At 42.1% G+C, this 21397-nt stretch overlaps 1 protein-coding gene across 2 annotated transcripts in view; it reads right to left on the bottom strand.

Moving 5' to 3' along the window:
• The window catches only part of myo7aa (myosin VIIAa), a 49240-nt gene that overhangs the window by 8281 nt on the left and 19562 nt on the right, over positions 1-21397 (bottom strand). For both annotated transcript variants that reach the window (XM_071496312.1, XM_071496311.1), the window contains 21 exons: positions 20578-20670; positions 17088-17182; positions 16801-16885; positions 16367-16585; positions 15684-15791; positions 14566-14775; positions 13824-14030; positions 13529-13705; positions 12684-12773; positions 12442-12569; positions 10825-10951; positions 10264-10383; positions 9602-9775; positions 8715-8942; positions 8145-8312; positions 7751-7868; positions 7107-7233; positions 6559-6728; positions 4152-4342; positions 2597-2721; positions 1366-1523 (listed from right to left, as the gene is read on the bottom strand). In XM_071496312.1, coding sequence (XP_071352413.1) covers positions 1366-1523; positions 2597-2721; positions 4152-4342; positions 6559-6728; positions 7107-7233; positions 7751-7868; positions 8145-8312; positions 8715-8942; positions 9602-9775; positions 10264-10383; positions 10825-10951; positions 12442-12569; positions 12684-12773; positions 13529-13705; positions 13824-14030; positions 14566-14775; positions 15684-15791; positions 16367-16585; positions 16801-16885; positions 17088-17182; positions 20578-20670 — 3118 coding nt within the window. The remainder of the gene's footprint in view (positions 1-1365; positions 1524-2596; positions 2722-4151; positions 4343-6558; positions 6729-7106; positions 7234-7750; positions 7869-8144; positions 8313-8714; positions 8943-9601; positions 9776-10263; positions 10384-10824; positions 10952-12441; positions 12570-12683; positions 12774-13528; positions 13706-13823; positions 14031-14565; positions 14776-15683; positions 15792-16366; positions 16586-16800; positions 16886-17087; positions 17183-20577; positions 20671-21397) is intronic.

Genomic DNA, 21397 nt, shown 5'->3' with positions numbered 1-21397 from the left:
ATGTACATGAATATCTGGATGTGACACAGAGGGTAGAGGATTCTTCCATCCTTCATGCTGGTGCTTTTTAACAACTATATAAAAACATTAAGTCAGTTTGATGTCCACAATCAACATAAACACCAAAGTCAAACTCTAAAAAAGGCAAAACTGTTTCTTTTAAAAAATTACAATTACATTTTCTGTCCAGTGAAGTCATTCATCCATGATGACTTATAGAGGCATACAAAACTATTTGCATAGATGGTTCATTTTTGGCTCCTTCCATCATTGAATGAATGACAAGATCTTTCTGATGTGATCCTGTGAAAATCTGTGGTCAAATATGTATGAGATTAGACATATTAGACAGATTAGGCCTGTTTAAAGTCTGAGTTGAGATGTTTTGGTTGAAAATCATGATCTTAGTGTTGCGGTAAAGGTTTGCTCCAGTGTTTCTCAATGTGGGTTGCATGGTAAGCAGATAGATTAGTTGACTAAACAATTGATCATTGGTACCCTCACCAGTCAGCACCAGAAAAACTAGTCAGTTAACTAATTACTGATATTTTTAGTTATTGTTATTTTATTAATGTGGAAATGCTTGTTAATTGTTGCATCTAAGATGTTGTGCAACCAGTCTCCACTAGCCAGGGCTGCAGCCCCAGCAGACAGAAGCCCCCGCTCCCAAGGGGGCAAAGTGGAACAGATGACATCTGTGTGAGAATAAATTGGCATATAACCACTGGACTGGAGCAAAGCACGACCACATTCAGCTGATAACGTGTGGAGGTTAACCTGCAAGGAAAGAAGGCTGCTGGTGCTAGCACTGCTAACATAAGGATCGCTCATCACTCAGCGAACCAATATTCACCTGCAGACGCTGTGATCCAGCTCAGTCTGAAAAGATCATCTAGTTTGTAACCATCTTCACTTTAAATAAAAAGAATACAGCCTTAAAAGTTTTGTGATGATAGACAACATTACCTCACGTTGTACAGCAGCAGCGGCTTCCCCACACCCACCCCCATCATGTACTGTTCCGCACAGCGTTCACTCTGCCCTTGGTCCAACATGAGAGGATGAAGAGGTGGCGTATTCTAACCTCTTGTCTTTTAAACAAAATGATGGCTGAAGCTCTTAGTAAGTGACCATCATCTGTTCCCTGCAAGAATCCACATTCGGCAGCAGAGAAAACTTGCATATAGCATCTTTAAGCATATGACATATCATCAAGGCTGAGGTTTGAATCCAGGCCACTGTGGGCCTCTCTCTCTCTCTCTCTCCCTCTTTTCCTGTCTCTCTCCAATGACAAATAAAGGCAAAATACCATAAAAAATGTATAGTTAGTCATCAACGGCGTCACATCAGCTGTTTAAAGGATATCTATGAAGGACATGCAGGCGTCCTGAGCCAGCTCCTCGTGGTTGACGACCTTCTTCAACAGTGGCTGCTTGAGTGGCTCTCTGGTGCAGCTCCACAACTTGTCCTTCCCACGATTCTTAGTGACCATCACTCTGCTCAGAGTGTGTTTGGGAGGAGGCCTAGGAGAGGCAGGTTACATTAGTGACATGCCCACATGACTGCATGTCGATCAAAAATGATGCCGAGAGGATCAGTCAGGTCAGAAAAATGGACATTTATCTTTGACATGGCTCACAGAGTAAAAACATACAGAGGTAAAACAGAATATACTTCACATGACTGCAGTCTAACACCAGCACATATTTGTTCCTCGTGTACAAAGTCCTTCATTACATGTTCATAATGTGAGAGAGTGTGTGAGGGAGGAGTCTGTATTGTATTGTATTGAGTTTAACTGAAGGAAGTGTCAGGACAGACCTTGTGGACAGGCGTGCTCACTCCATCGATGAAATAAAACCTATAAATCTTTGAGTCAGCTCATGTTATGTGTGTCATTTATCTGACTTACAGGTAAATTAATGATAACATGTCTCCCCTTCCTCCCACTGTACAAAAACGAAGCCTAAATTATCCCAGATACTCATTAGAGTGAGAGTCTGCACAGCAGTGATCAGCAGGTGGAGCCACATTATCGAGGTTTACACACACACACACACACACAGCAGTGATGACATCACACTCCTTTATAAAGCATAAAATACCTAATTAAAACCAAACTTATCAGAAAAATGACCAACATCAGCCTGATAAGAACTTCTTACAATCACAGAAACCATGTTTGGGAAAAATGTATTTGATGGTTACTTTGATTTTTTGCTGTGGTCCATGTCCAAGCTGCTAACATGGAGGGGGCAGGGTTCAGACCTATACTGCAGCCAGCCACCAGGAGGTGATCGAGATGTTTTGGCTGCTATGTCGTCCATCTTTATACAGTCAGCCTTTAACGGTCATTGACTGATCCTTGAGCTTCTGAGAAGGATTTACAATCACTTGTTTCCATGCAGACAGTGTGAAGAGATAAGAATACACCCAGTCTAAAAGTGCAAGAAAATATCTGAAAAGCTACATTACTGTGCTTTTGTGTATGTGTGAGTGGGTTAACCTGTATATTTTGTGCTTGTGTTTGTAAGCATGTGTGATACCTGTGTATTTTTAATGCTCATCTGTTTTTTATAAATGTGTATCTGTGTACCTGAAGTAGTCGTAGGAGAACTCCTCCAGTGTGTAGGGTTTCATTCTGCCGTCAGTCTCCGGCAGGACAAGCTGCGAAACACGAACTGACTCCTGTCGCTGATCTGGTGTCATTGTTACCAGTGCCTGATTGGTTGGATTACATATGATTACATAACATTACATTCATGTCATTACAGTCTTCAGACAAAGGCATGAGAGCCAGATGTTTTCATATCAAATAAGATCAAGCAAACGTTTTAAAACTGTAATTCTGATTCCTCTTGCTCTTCATCAACTTCCCCAAAAGTACAGTCATTCTGTTATGAGCAGCAGGTGATTTGATGGCAGATGCAATGTTAGCAAAACCAAAATGTCTTCCCGTTGTTAAGCACCCATGTACATGTACACACACGGCTGTACCCGCCACTGAGGTCACCAAGGTTCAGTCCTTGGTATTTTTTCCAAGGCGTATACAAATAATAAAAATGTAATAGAAGGTGTAAAATAATTGCCTAAAAATAACTGAAAAATAATAAATTACCATAAAAAGGCATTTTTTTATACAGGCTATAGATGTTTTAATAGACGCACATTAGGTGATGTCATCAGCAGTTTGAGGCATCTTAATGAGCTGCCTGTTGTTTGGCCGACGTGACCAAACCTGACTTAGACCCGATCATCGTTTCTAAATTTTTGTCTGAACCTGGCCTGACCTGTCGGGTCTCATCAGGTCCCATCAGGCTCAGGTATCCACCCTCTAGTGTGGGTGGGTGGAGTCTGCGATCTTGCTGTAATGTCAACAAGCCAGACAGGAAGCAGAATCCACCATGGCGTGATACAGGTAACTAGAGACTCCTGCAGACTACTTGTAGTTCAATGGCTTTCATGCCCAGACATCATCTTATGATACGTTATGATATTTTGTCCTTGTGTGGAGTTCATTGCCTGACTTGTTCAAGTTGGGAGTGTTATCAATCTGACATTTATGCAAGCAAGAAGACTTGGCGAGGACATTGTCCTTGACTGGGTCGTGATGACTGGATTGTTGAAATTATTATTGTTGTGAAACATCAATTTGGGAAATGTTTTAAGAGTCGTGTTCCAGTGAAAGGGTCCAACAGGGCCTATTAGGTAACTGTCTGTAACTCATGTTTGCATCCTTGCCAAAAGACCAAATGCTATAAGAGAGGAGATTGTCTGTACTAGTGAGAATTCAGCAGAGAGCAGTGAGGAACTTATTCTCCAAGTACATGTAAAACTAATATCAAGGAGCACTTTCACCTGACTTCACCTCTGGGGATAAAATTCTTTCTTCAGTAAGTTAGATAAGAGAAGACAGGATATTTCCCCTCACAGTTTTTGCCGGAGTCCCACTTGTCATACACATTAGGAAAATAAAGAAGTTGTAGCATGTAGCCATCAGCGTAGAGTCTTGTAAGCCCGTATGAGCTGAGACGTGAGGACACTAATAAAATTAATCTGGTTTCAAAGTTCAGCAGATTTTTTGTCAACAAAGAGAAGTTTATGTCTGAGTGTTACATAAAAGCTTTTAGGTGCGTTTTCTTTCCTCTCACCACTATTTCTTGCTGAGGTCGGGCCACGGTGGGCAGGACATAGACGCAGTCAGCTGGGAAATCTCCTCTCTGATTGGTTCGTTCATTGATGCCATGTGCCCAACCAGAGTTGAGGACCTGCTCGCCGGTGTCCTGGTCCAATAGGATCAGGTCTCCCTTCAGGAAGCTCAGGAATGTTGATTCCTCCCCGGCTGTGGCAAAAAAACAAACAACAATCAGTTTGTTCTGAGATGAGCTCATTATTTCCATTTTAAACATTTTCCATGATGACACTGGCTCTCCTGTCCAGTACACACGCTCAGGAAATGTATTTCAAGTACAGAATATTTTTGTAAAGGTGTTTGATGGAAATCTCTCAAACATACACTACTGGTTAAAAGTTTTAGAACACCCTAATTTTTCCAGTTATTTATTGCAATTCAAATCGTGCAAGTCCAATGAATAGCTTGAAATGGTACAAAGGTAAGTATTGAACAGCCAGAGGTTTAAAAAAATGGTTTGGTTACCCAAAACTGAAAAATAATGTACATTTCAGAATTAAACAAAAAGGCCTTTTTCAGGGAACACAAAGTGGGTTAACAATTTAAAGCTGTTCTGCAGCAATGAAAGTTGAATCAGCCTTGAAAGCTGGTGCTACTAATTCCTACAGGTGTTCCAACTTTTCTTGAGTACATACAACCCCCTCTGTCTGCATAAAAGCAGTGTTGGAACACACTATGGTACCAGATCCTCATGGTGAGCAGTATTGTACTGCAGAAAGTAGTGTGTTGCTACAAAAATGGCGAGAAAAAGGCAATTAACAATGGAAGAGAGACAGACCATCATAACACTTAAAAATGTAGGTCTTTCCTACAGGGAAATTGCAAAGAAAGTCAAGATGTCAGTGAGTACAGTTTTTTCACCATCAAAAGGCACTCAGAAACTGGGGGAAACTCTGACAGGAAGCGGTCTGGCAGACCCAAAGCCACAACTGAATCAGAGAACAAGTTTCGGAGAGTTAACAGCTTGCGTGATAGGCGGCTCACAGGACAACAGCTTCAAGCACAGCTTAATAGTGGTCGTACTAAGCAAGTCTCAGTTTCAACTGTGAAGAGAAGACTTCGAGCTGCAGGTTTGACAGGACGAGTTGCAGCAAGAAAGCCATTGCTAAGATGTCAGAATAAGACAAAGAGGCTCTCCTGGGCCATGAAACACCGCCATTGGACTACTGAAGACTGGAAGAAGGTATTATGGACTGATGAATCAAAATTTCCAATCTTCAGTTCATCACACAGGATCTTTGTACGCTGTCGAGTAGGCGAGAGGATGGTTCCACAGTGTGTGACATCAACTGTCAAACATGGAGGAGGAAGTGTGATGGTCTGGGGCTGTTTTCCTGGATCCAGGGTCGGTGACTTGTACAGAGTGAGCGACACCCTGAACCAATACGGCTACCACAGCATTCTGCAGCGCCATGCAATACCCTCTGGTATGCGCCTAGTTGGTCAGAGGTTCATCCTACAGCAAGATAATGACCCAAAACACAAGTCCAAGCTATGCCAAAACTACCTCAGGAAAAAAGAACAAGATGGTAAGCTTGAAAACATGGAGTGGCCACCACAGTCTCCAGACTTAAACCCCATCGAGCTGGTTTGGGATGAACTGGGCAGAAGAGTGAAAGCCAAGCAACCTACAAGTGCCACACATTTATGGCACGTGTAGGTTGCTTTCTGAACTTTCTGAAGAATATTTGATTTCTATTGTAGAAAGAATGCCACGAGTGTGTTCAGCTGTTATATCTGCCAAAGGTGGCTACTTTGAGTCAAAAGTTTAGAATACATTTTGGTCTATAAATTGATTCCATGATTTCTTTTTCAACTCAAATTGCTTATTTGTTCTATGCTTTCATTTCAGAGTGCAATGACACAATAAACTGAATAATTTTCATTAAAAAACTGGAAAAAGTGTGGTGCTCTAAAACTTTTGACCGGTAGTGTATAATGTAGTCAAACAGGTATTACACATGTCTCTGGTTAACTGTTGTAATGCAAACACTGTATTACAGCATTTCTACATTGCTTTTGAGTATATTTGGGGCCTAAACCACCAAATTCCTTTCTCTTTAAAATGAGGATCAAATCACCAGGTACTTTTATTATATATATATAAGATTATAGATGATTCAATGTCCCAATTACTGCTCCAAATATTAGTCAGTTAATCGAGTGAAAGGTTAGCTGGTTCTTGCTTTTTTAATGTTTTTTATTGCTGCTTTAATTTGTTTTATGTGACACTAAAATGGAAATTTGAAAATTTGAAGACGCTGTTCCCTATATGTCTTCAGTGAAGTTTAAATCCCCTTTCCTATTCATTCAAAAAAAAAAAAAAAAAACCATCACAAAATAAGAACTGTACCCTCAGGACTTACTGGGGTTGGGGTTGTCCTGCAGCGCGACCACAAACTTGGACCTCTTCCTCAGACCTTCCAGGAAGGTCACCACCAGGTCACGGATGTCTTCTGCATTATTGGACGTGAAGGTGTACTCGTCTCCTTTGATGGTTGCCAAAGTGAAACTCTGACTCTGCAACTTTCCTCCCCTGAAACAGGAAACCCCCAAAAACTGAACAACATTTGCTGACTGTCGTTGCCTTCCAAAACCACACATACAAGCATTTTCAGATTTAACGTCTCCATCAGCAGGACAATATTATTTGTAAGTGATTTCCGAATCGTTACAAAAATAAATCTGCTCCCTGATCTGTCACTGTCATGTTTAAGGTTTGGTGGAATGAAGCACAAAAGACTTGGTCAAAATCAGGGAAAGATCATGGTTAAGGTTAAAATAACTACTTTTTGTCATAGTTAGAAGAAACAAACAGTGATCTTCAGCATCCAACTCAAATGTTTTGTCAATCCAACCAGTCACCTGAACCTCCTCCCTATGTTCAGTGACTACAGGTCCCAGCATGCCTTACCTGCTGCTAGAAACTGCAGTGATTTCTGGGAAGGAGAGCTCTAAGAGGACCTGCTCCTGCTCGTCAACAAAATAAACTCCAGTCCAGTTGACGGCTACGATCAGGTCATTTTTAGGCAGACTGGGACCTGAGAGGCAGAGAAAAAGAAGAATTCACTGTCACAGAACCAAGAGGGAGGATCTTGATTTATCACATTATATTTTCAGTAATCCCTAATTCTGCAGGCCCCACAGATTCCTAATAACTGCTAATAACTGTAATTTCATATAAAGGTTCCTGGAAGGAGCTGTGTAAATCAACACTGACAAGGACAACGAAGACTGTGATTTCAGTTAAATGTGTAAGCTTGTAAGCTTCTTTTACCAAAGTAACCATCTTTAAATCAGCACTCGGCAGGTCAGCTGAATATACGAAACTGCAAAATCTGCCCCGAAAATGAGGTTTCTAACAAATGTGAAAACTCACTTTGGTTAAGGGTCATAATTATGGATTTTCAGATGAACATACACAGATTTTCTAAGAAGTCGAACTCTGATTAATGATCTTCAGCCTCGTTTCAGTGCACCTCTTATCACCGCTAGAAGTGTTTTAGATGATGGGATATTTGGTGCGTCCTTGGTGTAAAAGAGGTCGTAGATGGTCACCTGAGAACTTGAAGGCTTCGTAGAAACGAGAGAAGAGCAGAGGCCACTTGTGGCGGGCAAAGTCCACCACTTCCTCCTTCACCTTCTGAGGGTCAAACCTTTTCTGGGTGTAGATGCCCTGAGCAGAGCGATAGAGAACTGACTGATTACACTCATGCATGAAAAGAGTGAGTAATAACTATGAGGTGTCTCTGTGGCAGGTGATGTTACATGCAGTTAATGTATATGCAAATACAAGCAAACTGTTTTCTTTTTCTTAATTATTGCCCTCCAATAAGAAAGCAAACCAACTCAAGCCAATGTAACATCCACTATAGATCTAAAGTCCATCAAAGTCCCGTCTAGATAAATTCAATGGGAGGACATTGACACAGTCTGTCCCGGTGACGGGCACCTTTTTGTGGGCAGCCATGATGAAATGAGCCCATTTCTCCACCGTCCTGGCGGTGCTGATCTCTCTGTCAGGGATGTAGGAGGGAATGAGGCTCAGCAGACGCTCCAGAAGGATCTCTGAACCGTAGTCAACGTAATACTGCTGAGAGGCCAACTCTGCCAGGTCGTCCTGAGGACACGGAGAGACAAATACTGGTAAATTGGAATGTTGCCATAATAAAGGACACAAAAAATGTATATGCAAGAGCAGCAGACAAAGTAGAGAAGAGTTTAAGATCTGAGACAAACAAGGATGAGCTTTTTTTTGTCTTATTTATGGATGTTAATCATTGATAAATCTGACCTGTACAATCTTGTGCATAATTCTTATGTTGTGTGTTTTAAATCCATGTGGTATGTTGTTGTCTCCTGTGCTGAAGGTCTTTGTGTTAAGCCAAGCTAAGTGGCTGCTGGCTCCAGTTTCATACTTGGTGTCCAGACACGACACCAGTGTCAATATCCTCATATAAATTCCCAGAATGTCAAAGTATTCCTTTAAAATAAAGAAAGAAACAGAGAAAAATGCAGTCACCCTGTCACAGCGGTATTCTCCAAACTTGACGCCCCTGACAGTTTGTTGGTAGATGAGGTTGGTGGCGACCAGGTCATCAGCGGGGCAGTGCCATGGCGTGAAGATCTCCTTCCTGAAGAAGAGCCTCCAGGGGGCGTTCCTCTCCTGGGCTCCCTGCTCCTTCGCGTACTGCTCACACTGGGACACGGCGTCCATCACGTGGTCGTTCCCACTGCCTAAAGAGGAGACCTGCAGGAGGGAAAGATGCATTTACTGCTACTTGTGCACCCACAAGCAATGACTGTTGAAGTTAGTTTCCCACACTAGCGTCAAATATTTATATATTTTTAAATCGGGTTTTGAAAAATTTAGTTAGATTTTATTACTAATGTCATTGTCAAGGACGAGTTTCAGTTTTACAACTTCACAAACTGAGGACACTTTGGGAAAGTGCAGATATTTCGTCCGGTCCTCACCTCTTCAGGCTGTTTGATTATCAAGTGTTAGTTTTTGGTTAAAGGCAGAAATATATTTATGTTAAAGATCCACTTCAGACATGTTTTAAAACACATAAAATACTTGTTTAAATAACAATTTTTAACTGATATTTAAAAAGTCAAATAACTTAAATGTACTTAAATGAATACATTTTAACTGCTGGACACACAATGTCTCAGACTTCACTGAAAAGGCCTTCCTCTGTGTGTGTTTGTTGGAGGTTTCAAGTTGATGTCACAAAGTCCTGCTGGTGCACAAACATGTTAAACTGACATTAAACTTTCCACAGCCAAGTGACATAATAATCAATAAAACACTGCAGGGGGACTTTAAGCTTAGGGGCTGGGCGCTACCAAGGATGGTACTTGTGTGTGTGTGTATGTGTGTGTGTTGTGTATATGTGTGCCCACCTTGTCAAACAATGCGATATAGAGCGAGAACCCGAAGCGGTCTCGCAGGTTGACTTTGTCAGACAGGGCGCTGCAGAGCTCCGTGGCTGTGGTTGCAGAGTCGGTGAGCAACGTTTTGGTCGTGCCGTCCATGAACGTCACTGGCAGCATGATTGGTTTCTTCGACTTGGTGGCCTGGAGGTTTCAGAGCTTTGTTTGATTTAATTTCCGACTGAAAAGCCTGTGAATTAATATTAAGGTGCTTCTTTTTGTTTTTTAATCACTTCACAACCTCAGTCTTAGATACGACATCAGTGACCTCTGAGCAGATCACTGCTTTATCACATTAACTGTTCCTCAGACCAAGAACTACAGTGATGCTGCAGTTAGTTCATACTACAGTCTGACTTACAGTAGGAACTTTTACTTTATTTGACTTCTCAAACAGCATTGTCATTTATTTCTCATTAAGTTAAAAAAGAAAATCCTGTTCTAGATGTTTTGTCTCTTTGTGTGTGTGCAGATTTGTCTAATACCTTAGAGGGCTGAAAATGTTGCACATTGCTAATTTCATACAAACAGTCTTACAATATTGACCAATTGTCATTGTGTGAGTGTGTGTGTTTGTGTGTGTGTTTAAAAATTGACCAATTGTCATTCTAATTGTGCATGTGTGTTTGCACCTGAAGCTCCAGCCAGGACGGAGGTTGTGTTCTCGTCCCATTAACAAATGTTCGTCTCAGTCTCTCTTCACAGTACGGAGCGTAACCTGGCGGGCCACTGTTGATGAAGTTCCTCAGGTACTGTTAGTAAAAAAAAAAATGTAAACAAAAATGAAACAACAAGACCCCAAAATAAAGTGGGTTTAACATAAAAAAGTAAACAACAAAATACAAAATACCATATCACGTACAGTATCTGTCAGAAAATGGGACAGATACTGTACATGATACGTACTGTAGGATCAGGTTGAACACAAACGTAAACATCAGCTTTCTCAGAAAAAAAAAAAAAGAAAAAAAAAACTTTTTGGAATTCAGACTGTTGTATCTGTAAATGTAGAGGGTCACTTCAGAAACAAGCAAACCAGCTGTGGAAATATATATACTGTTGTGATCTCAGCCAATTTTACGTGAACATGTTTTATTATCTTAAATGACGTATATGTAATTTTAGACTCTAGCTTCTTCCCTCGTGTATTAAAAAAAAAATCATAAAAATCTAAACATGCTGAATGTCCTGACCTTGACGAACTTGTCTGACGGAGCGAAGCAGCCGACACACAGAGAGATGAGGATCCAGCCGCGAGCGTGAGAACTCTTAGACGGGTTCTGACTCAGCTGCTTACAGATCTGACAGTAGATCTCATCCCTAAATCACACACACGCACACGCACACACATTGGACAGATATACAGACTAACGCAGCATTATCCTGGATCATCAGTACTACTGAGCTGAACTACGGTTAACACATGTTGGAGGTTTTTGGAGCCATAGTTATCAAACTTCTGAGAAGTATTCAGATTTTTCATTTATTTATTTAAGCTTTATTTAACCCCAACATCTCTTGAGATGAATTGAATAGCTCCAGTAGCAAATAACACAAAATATATAGATAGGAATACTGGTCAAAATGAAAACTGAACTGGAGCAGGAAGGAAAGTCTGCTGATAGAGGTAGAGCTGGTAGAGGAGGCAAAAAGTGGCATCTCATATCACACTGACAAGTTCAGAAAAAGAAGATGCAGAAAAGGTGATTACAAACTCAAAACATCTGTCAGAGCGTGTGTGTTCTCCTTGACTCTGTGCCGCTGCTATCTAGGACCCAAACAGGCCGATCTTTACCAAACTAAGAGCTCCTGAGCTCTCTCTTCAGTTTAAGAGATTAAGTCCAAAGAAATATGATAAGGGCCTGTTTATTTTTATGTCTATAGATGTATCTATGTCTGTCTGTCTGCCTGTCTGCCTGTCTGCCTGTCTGCCTGTCTGTCTGTCTGCCTGTCTGCCTGCCTGTCTGTCTGTCTGTCTGTCTGTCTGCCTGCCTGCCTGTCTGTCTGTCTGTCTGTCTGCCTGCCTGCCTGTCTGTCTGTCTGCCTGTCTGCCTGCCTGTCTGTCTGTCTGTCTGCCTGTCTGTCTGCCTGCCTGCCTGCCTGCCTGTCTATCTGCCTGCCTGCCTGCCTGTCTATCTGCCTGTCTGTCTGCCTGCCTGTCTGTCTGCCTGTCTGCCTGCCTGTCTGTCTGTCTGCCTGTCTGTCTGTCTGTCTGTCTGCCTGTCTGCCTGTCTGTCTGTCTGCCTGTCTGTCTGTCTGCCTGTCTGCCTGTCTGCCTGTCTGTCTGCCTGTCTGTCTGTCTGCCTGTCTGTCTGCCTGTCTGTCTGCCTGCCTGTCTGTCTGTCTGCCTGCCTGCCTGTCTGCCTGTCTGTCTGTCTGCCTGCCTGCCTGTCTGTCTGTCTGCCTGTCTGCCTGCCTGCCTGCCTGTCTGTCTGCCTGTCTGCCTGTCTGTCTGCCTGCCTGTCTGTCTGTCTGCCTGCCTGCCTGTCTGCCTGTCTGTCTGTCTGCCTGCCTGTCTGTCTGTCTGCCTGTCTGTCTGTCTGTCTGCCTGTCTGCCTGTCTGTCTGTCTGTCTGTCTGCCTGCCTGCCTGCCTGCCTGTCTGTCTGCCTGTCTGCCTGCCTGTCTGTCTGCCTGTCTGTCTGTCTGCCTGTCTGTCTGTCTGTCTGCCTGCCTGTCTGCCTGTCTGCCTGTCTGTCTGCCTGTCTGTCTGCCTGTCTGTCTGTCTGTCTGTCTGCCTGTCTGTCTGCCTGTCTGTCTGCCTGCCTGTCTGTCTGCCTGCCTGCCTGTCTGCCTGTCTGCCTGTCTGTACCTCAGTGCTGGTCTCAGGATCCCGTTGCCAATGATGAAGTGAAGTTTCTCCAGGTTGGATGTCGGCCGGTCCTCCAGCATGCTGTTGCCATGGAGACCATACTCACCATCGTTAAGGCGCTTGGTGACCTATGAAGCATCACAGTGTAACTTTTCTAGCTCTGCAACATGCCACCTAGGGATGAAACTATCAGAGAGGTTTTTTAAAGGGGCTCAGGTCCTTTATCTCTCTCTGTCTCTCACCTCTTCGGTGATCTTGGATTTCTTCTTCAGGGTGAGGGACACCAGTTTGTGTCGGACGCTGTTCTTCTTATGGCTGTCGGGGTGAGGTGTCTGGAGGCAGAACAAGACAAGAAACTGTTCATCGACCAATCAGAGATTCTCCTGATAGCAGCACACGTGATACATAACAGCTGTAATGCTCAGAATGAAGTTCAGGACAAAACAAAGGCACAGAACTGGTCGAAATGTTCCGCAAAGTCCTCAGGGTCATCAGAAAAACTGCTCACTTAATTTAACATTTAGCATGACCTGTTCAGAGCAGATTACCCTACACAAAAGGATTAGATTAAACTGGATTTTAAAATCATCATCATCATTATCAGGGATGTCTCATGATCCCTGTAGTAAGAATTTCTTGTTCAGTTTTGGGGGGATATTTTTTCCTCTCCTTAAAGAAATAATTACAGGAGAAATTTTAGGGAAAATTCTACCTGTGGAGCAAATTGCATCTAAGTTAAAAGGAAACTGCACCTGAACTTACAAAATAATAATCCTGCATACTACATTACAACTAGAAAGAGTCGGGCCAGCTGGGACTCAAACCGGCAACTCACCTGCTAAGAGCATCTGGGCTCATGTGGTATGCACCCTAACCACTCTGCTATGGGGTCACCCCTGTCAGTCTGATTCCACTTATCATAGCTTGTTCCCAGAAGGAAACAATTTAAAGAGCTGTTTGTCATTAATGGAGGAGATAGGGCTGATGAATTAGGAGATAACTAACAGCAGCAGTACAACACAAACTACATAAATCTTATCTCACCCATCCCTGCTCTTCCTCCCATCCCACCTCTCCTCTTCCTCACCTCCCCCTCCCCCTGCATAGCCTGCAGCTCTCTCTTGTAGGTCTTCTTTCCCAGCGTCTCGTAGATTTTGGTCATGACAGGGATCTTCTCGCTTCCGTCGCTGATGGCCGTGTGATACTTGGGCTCCGGTAGATCTCCCATGAACCTCAGCACTGTGATCCACACTGCCAGAGCAGCCTGGGCCGGAACATGAAGACGTATTTATTCATCATGTTTACCAGGGGAAATCATTCAGGAGCATGGACAGCTTTATAAAACTACACTGTTGAGGGCTGAGATGTCAAAGGTCACGTACCAGCTGGTCTCCCTCATCGTCGTGGAAGAGCAGAGGTTGTTTGAGAGGTCGTCGGACATAGGTGTACGTTGTGGTGCCCTGGAAGTAGGTGGCGGCAAACTTAGCGAACTTGTACTCAGATAAATCCTCCTCTTCATCATCCTCAGGCAGAGGAAGAGCCTCATCCAGATCCTCCTCCTCCAGCTCCTGATGGGTCCGCTCCAGGTCCTGCAAAGAGACAGGGCTCCAGGTCACTGCCGTCAGGTGAAAACCTCCAGACGGAAACTTTGACGTTTAATATTTTCAAATCAGACTCTTCTCTAAGTGATGAAATTCTCTGATGTCTTCAGGCATCAATGGCAAAATAATGCACTGTCATGGTGCTGTTAATGCAATACTTCATTTTATACTCTGTAAAACTGTTTACATGCCATACAATCACACTTTTTTCTTATAACTGACATTTCTTTTTTCACACCTACAGGACATCATGCATACATCCTGCTCATTTCCCTTCAAAGTATCTGCAGGTTTCTAAAGGTCGCACATTTTCTTATACTATGCTGAATTAAGTACAGACAAGATACACAATATATTATACAAAAAAATAAAATATTTGAACTTAAAGGACATAAAATAATTGTAAGATTTTTTAAAATTGTGCTATAATTAATTGTGCTATAACGCTGATTATATGATTTGTTTGATGAATTTTGTGGCTCTAACATCCAAGAGAAAATAATTACTTTGATCTTTTACTCACCTCAAAGCCGGCGGGAGCTTGTCCCTCCTGCCCTGGGAAAGAGCTTGTCGTCCCCAGGAAGCCGAACATCTTGTCCACCATGTCGGAGTCATTGACGGGCTCCAAGCGGGCCTTCTCCATCTGCTCCACCATCTCCTTCTTCCTCCGAGCTTCCTCCTTCTCCTTCTTCTCCCGCTCGGCATCCTCTTTGGCCAGCTGGGCCAGACGCTCCTACAAAATAAAAGTATCACATTGGTTTTCATCAACAGTGTGATAATAATAATAATAATAATAATGACCATTTGATGTGTTCACAAACAGGGCTCTACACTTGGGCCACCTGAGGCCTGTAATATGACACAAGATCAACATACCCAGGATAACTTTTCATTATCCAGCTTAACTGAACCTAACATTTATTGTCCTGGGAAACCTGTACTAATTTATTTTGTACTTTTTTTGTACTAAAATTATTTCTAATTAAATAAATCTAAAGTCAGACTAAGGATATAGGCCTACTGTAAATAGGTGCATACATTATTATTACGGTTCTTACTGAGTATTTTCAATTTTTTGTCTGATGATGAACAAACTATTATCAACATTTCTGTGATGCAGATTTTTAAAAAGTTATAGTAATGTCATACTGTTTCTGCAGTACAGAGGAGTAGTTCATGTCTGATGAGGTCAATCTGACTGAAATGTTCCTTTTTAATAATGCCACATATTTAACAGTGTGTGGATCATTGTTCTAATCAAAGACATCAGAGGTTTAGTTTTTATTTCCAGTTCTGGTCACAGAGTCTGCTCATGTTATTCTGAGCTGCAGTGATGAAGAAGCTATGACAGTTATTATGTAGTTATTGACTGTGATAAACTCTCCTCTGTTTGTTAGAAGCTCTGATTTAAAACCAGAGGACACATGGAAAACATCAAACAGCAAAACGATTCCACTCATCCATACAAATGTCTGTTGTTCTTTATTATTCATCACTTAATTGTAAACTCTTTTGTTCCCGTCGGGCTCCCGTAGAAATGATGACTCAGTTTTTCCAGGTATCTGACTGGTCAGTGGTTTGGCTGTTGACAGGTTTTGATCTGATCCTCTTAAATGTAACAATTCCTTGTTGAACTCCCACCTGGTGTTTGCGTTCAGCCTCAGCCTTCGCTCTCTTTGCAGACATCTGGTTCCTCAGTTTGGCCTCTTCAGCCAGGCGCATCTTCTCTGCCTCCAGCCTCCTGCGGTACTGAAGGGAGACAGAAAGGAGCCCACCATAAAAAAAGGCTAAAGTATAAAACCTGAATATTTAAATTCTGTATACTTGTACTCAAACTTGTGGTTTCAAATAAAACATTCACAATATATTTGTGCAGTGGTTGGGGTACAAATATACAAACAGACCAATATAAAAATACTCAAGTAAAAATCTTACTCAAGTATAAAAATATAATCCGTAAACTGTAGTTAAATTGTAAAAAGTAAAAGTATTCGTTATGCAGCAGAATATTATATTTTTGCTGTGTAAACATGCAAAAGAAGCATTTTAATTTTGTAGGTGATCAAGGCTGAGCTCATTTTAACTTCTTAAGCCTGTAATGAGGCTCAATCTGTCACAATTCAGTGTATTTCATACACTGTTAACATGTTTTAAATGTGAAACCTTCATCTATGAAGTGACTATATCTGTCAAATAAATGTAGTGAAATAAAAGTACAGTATTTAGTTTTATAAAGTAGCAGAAAATGAAAGTACTGAATTACAAGCACTTCAAAATTGTGCGTTAGTGCAGTATTTGGTGGTGTTGCTCTGCTGTGTTTCTACCTCTCCCTTCAGCCTCTTGTACAGCCGGCGAGCGATCATGCCTCTGGTGTAGGCTTGGATGGTGATGACGGCCCACAGCCGGTGTCTGAAGGCCCGGCGCACCAGGAAGCCCCGACAGCGGCCCTGGAAGCATGTGATCCGCTGGCGGGCCACATGATACGAGGCACACAGCTTCCTGGAGCGAACCAGAGCCTGCAGGCGAGAGAAGCCTGCTCGCATCTGACAGGACACAGAGGAGGAAAGACATGGTAAGAGGAGAGGGAGAAAGATTTCTCATCAACCTTTTCTGGTACTAATGAATGACTCTAACTGAGCTGGACTGAGCCACATCATAGATCACAGTCATGAGACCTGAGTACACATATGTTACTCTTGATTTAATGTGTTTGCTGCCTGTGTGTGATGTAGGTTTGAAGCACAGAGATGCTCCTCACAGCTCCATAGTTCTTCCTGCAGTGATACCCTCTCCATGTCTTCTGGATCAACACAGCCGACTTCCTCATCTTCAGGAAGTTAGATCTGATGGCAGGAGATGAAAAATTAATTTTTACTGAATGTTTATTTATTTATTTTTTTTACACTTTATCACCATTTCATTGTTCTATTAAGATTCATTTAAAATTTGATCACGGGTTAGAGAATGGCACATGAACAAATTTGCAAAGACACTGGGTCAACCTCTTTACCAGTTTTATCAAAGTATACAGAGACTGAGCTCTACCTGTCCTTGAAACCTCGAACCACCTTCTGGATGAGGATGACCTTGTCAGTGATGGCTTTGTCTCTCTCGATCTCCAGCAGCATGTCATGGTGATCCTACACAGCAGGAGAGAGAACTAACAAATAACAAACACAAAATGCATTTTCTGCCGCTCTGCTTCATTAGTTTGAGATTCTAATAACCACATTTCTCCCCAAAACCTTAACTTAGTAGTTGTAGCTGTATTAAACCTAACCAGATCTCAGCGATAGAGGCAGCAGCTCAGAGAACTCTCCTATGGCTTGTTTTAGAGACACTGTGTGATTGTCTCAATCGGACACATTGTGTTGTCATGAAAAACAGGTGAACAGTTTAAAAACTCTCAATCACTTTTTATTGGCTGGCTGATATGTGCAGGTCATACTTGTTCACAAGTTCAGCCGCCAATAAGGAAGCAGTAAAACCAGTAAAAGCATAATGACTTCACTTCCCAGAAAAAACGCTGCATATCCACACAACACAGCAGAAATGCTCCAGCCCTCTAGAGGAGGACTAAGTGGAACACCTTGAGCTTCTGCTCGAGCTTCTGCTCCTGTTTTGTCTGTCAATTAGACAAATGATTAAAGATAACAGAGAGCTGCCTGATTAGATACAACTGGAAGTGGCTTCTATGAAAGGAAGAAACATTTAAAGAGCTGTGTGTAAAACTATCTACCGCTGTGGCACAAGTGGACAACTGACAGCAGCTGTGTGAGGCTGTACTCAGCCCAACACCAAGCGCTTGGGCTAAATGCTAATGTTAGCACACTAACATGCTCACAGCGGCTATGCTAATATGCTGATGTGTAGAAGGTGTAAGGTTCACCACCTTAGCTTTAGCATTTAACACACTTACATTCTGTAATTAGCACTAAACACAAAGTACAGCTGGTGGATTGGAATGTGACAATCACACATAAACCAAAGTATTGGACAAGCTGACATTTTTAACTGAAGATGGTGCCAGAGAAAAAGTTAAGGGATCACCAGTGTTATTACAGTTTATCCCAGGAGGACATGGCTGTCTGAACCAATGACTCACCATCCACTCATTTTCCAGACATTTTACCCAAAACCACAAAAGTAAACCTCATGGCTTTTCTTCGTGGAGGAAAAGTGAGTGGATCACCAAAGTCATTAGATTTCACCCTCTGGAAAATATCAATATTTGTACAAAATTTCATGGCAATCCTGCCAATAGTTGCTGAGATTTTCAGGCTGGACTCAAGTGTTGAAAACCTGGTCACTTGTGTGTCATTCCGAAGTCAGGACACACAAACACAGAGCTACACTTACAGCATTTTCTCCACTACAACACCTAAAACTCCTTCCATCTCTTCCCCCTGTGATCTGTCCATTTGCCCTCTGGCTGATCCGACCACGTCCTGTCAGGGAAGTGTGGGTACTGCCCTGCCTTCACACCCCCACACTTTCTACTTCCTGCCCTGCTTCCTGTCCAGCTGAGCTGTGAGGCCTGACAGAGCAGAGCCGTAAAACCAGAAGAGCCAAGGGATCTGTGTGAAAATAAACTGACTAATTAATTTAAAACACAAAGCGGGCTGTGACAGAGAAACACCTCCTATCTCCAAATTCTCCAAATTCAGATCCACCTTTGTTCGTCCATGTGACATTTCAGGTGCAGTCGATGGTGGGACAGTTGTGCACGCAGGAGGTGAAGGAGTCAAAAATTCAAATGTTTCTCCCAAACCCAAATCCTCATTTGCAGGCGAAAGCTGGACTCAGCAGTTGTGGCTGCTACATAAGGACACTGGACCTCTCAGAAGACTGTGATCAAAGAAACTGATTGCAGCTTTCAGATTTCTGATTTTCACATTCAGTTGCTCTGCTGAGGAAAAAATGCAGAAATACCACAGTAAAGGTTTTCACCAGTTACTGTGCCAATCTGTGCAACATTTTGCCTCTAATATAATAACGCTGTCTCTCCACAGCCTACTGCAGAATCAGTATTCTTTTATATTTTCATTTACATTACAATTGCAGCAGAATTTTGATTTAGAATACATTTACAACTTTTTTCCCCCTGACTTAAGCCTCTGGAGAGTGAGGAGTTAATACCTGATTCACCTGCAGCTGTAATGGACCACATCAGTTTACATACAAGGTGAAAAATTTGAACTTTAAGAAATTAACAAAACAAGTTGAGTCGTAGAAATCTGCTCCTCCATGACCTTAACCCTCTGTTAGACCAGGTGAGCAGCAGGTAGACTGACCTCAACTAGATTTTCGACATAACCACATGTGCAGTTTAACTCATGACTTCTGAGGACTCATCACCACCTGATTTTGTTGCACATATGGTGTTTGAAATTGTTTTTTTTGTTTTTTTGGCATTTCTGATGATGCTTTAAGGCTGGCAGTGCAAAGACAGGAAACAAGGGGAGACAGAGATATACTGCACCAAGATAAACCCAAAATCCTGTTTTAAACTTTAAACTCATGACTGAGCAACAGCTGCAGAAAGTGAGATATAAACTGTTTGTTCTCAGCCTACTGGAGGCCAAAACAACACTTTTGCTTTATCTTCAAATTAATTTCAAAGTAGAACTAAACTAAAACACTAATTACAGTTTCAGAGCTTATGTACAACATGTAAACACAGGTTGGTGTAAAATACTGCCTGTCCGTGCATCTACTATGCCTCCTGTTTGGTGAGTAAATGCTCCGTTAGAAAGGGGAGCTGTACAATAGTCACACGCTGTGAAAACAAACTGCTGAGCCTCAGTCATCAACAGCTAATGTTTTCATTTAATCTCAGGAGAGCGAGATGACAGTGTCACCATGGCAACCAGCTAACGGATGTGCCTCCACCAGTGACTTCCAACCTCAGGACAACATCTGCCCTCAGATGGCGGGAAACCAAAACACACACACTGCAGAAAAAATACAAAAAACACTGCATATGTGTGAGGACACATACATACATACAAACTGAAGTTTTATAGATTAGAAAAACACACAGACACGTGCACACTCATGAACATGTACACACCTAAACTTGGGGCATTTTCTATCTAACACACACACACACACACCCTGTGGGAAACCACAGCACACAGTCTTTCCCATCAGCAGACATGTGAACTGGAAACAATCACAAAAGAGCCTCTCATACTGGGATGAACTGGTTCATTCCCAGTCAGCTGTCAGTGAGCAGGCTGAACAAGGTCGTCTGTTGTATAATGTGCTGAATGCTCATGGAAACAATTAGAATTATATAAAACACTACTTTAACTGCTTTGGCTGCTTTATTAGGTGCACCTACACACCTGTTCTTAGACAAAGGAACAAGTACGAAATAGTCACTAGAACACAACCCATTAAGACAACATTTTAACCAGCAGTCGCCTCCGAGCCTTTTCCAAACTGTAGCTCTGCTGTGTAAATCCTGATTTCATGACCACAACTTCATCCGACAAAATCATCAAATATGTAAAATGATCAGTCAGAGTACCTTGAGGAAGATTTTGGTCTTTCCCATCTGCCAGTCGTCATCTCTGCCGAGCACTGCCTCAGCGATCCTCTGACAGGTTCCCCTCAGGTCCTCCTGTAGCGAAAGAGACACAGCAACAACATTCACTTATATTCAAACAAGACTATGAGTCTACAGCCATGCTCATGATACAGCTGTGTGAGGCTGCACTTAGTCACAGCTTTAGGCTAAAAACCAACATGGTCAGAAGGGCAGTTATAGTTTTGTTTTCTTATCAACAGATCCCATGAAAAGATTAAAACCAACAATGAATATCGCTTACTAACAAATGCATTTTATTTCTCTGTCCTATATAGCTCCATTGTTGTCCAAAGACTATAAAAAATGAAACTTAAGTATTCATCATGACCCATTTTTAAAGATTCATGTCTTCAGTAGGAACCAGTGAGCTCGGAGCGAAACGCCTCAGACAGAGTAGAGAAGTCAGAAAGTTCTGAGACGTGGACTAACTTGTTGTTGGATTTGGTCTTTCATTATATTTATTTATGATGAGAAAAACATACAATAATAAATTCTAATCCTTTAACACCCGATGTTTAGCAGGTAGAATATTTACCACGTTCACCAAAAATATGGACACTGAACATGATGGATGGATGATGATGCTGCTGGATGGAAAACCAGAGGATCATCAAACTCATTATTAACAGACTCGTCCTGAAGGGAACGTGAATGTATCTGAACAGAAATGTGAGAACTTGCTTTTCTCCAGTTAATTACTTACTGAAATACTTTTGGATATGTGACTGCTTTCCCCAAAAACTTGATGTGTAACAGTATC

Source organism: Trachinotus anak, unplaced genomic scaffold, assembly GCF_046630095.1.
Source record: "Trachinotus anak isolate AG129_WGS33_773 ecotype Australia unplaced genomic scaffold, CSIRO_AGI_Tana_v1 ptg000014l, whole genome shotgun sequence".
NCBI lineage: Eukaryota > Metazoa > Chordata > Actinopteri > Carangiformes > Carangidae > Trachinotus > Trachinotus anak.
This window is presented reverse-complemented; position numbering and strand designations above follow the sequence as displayed.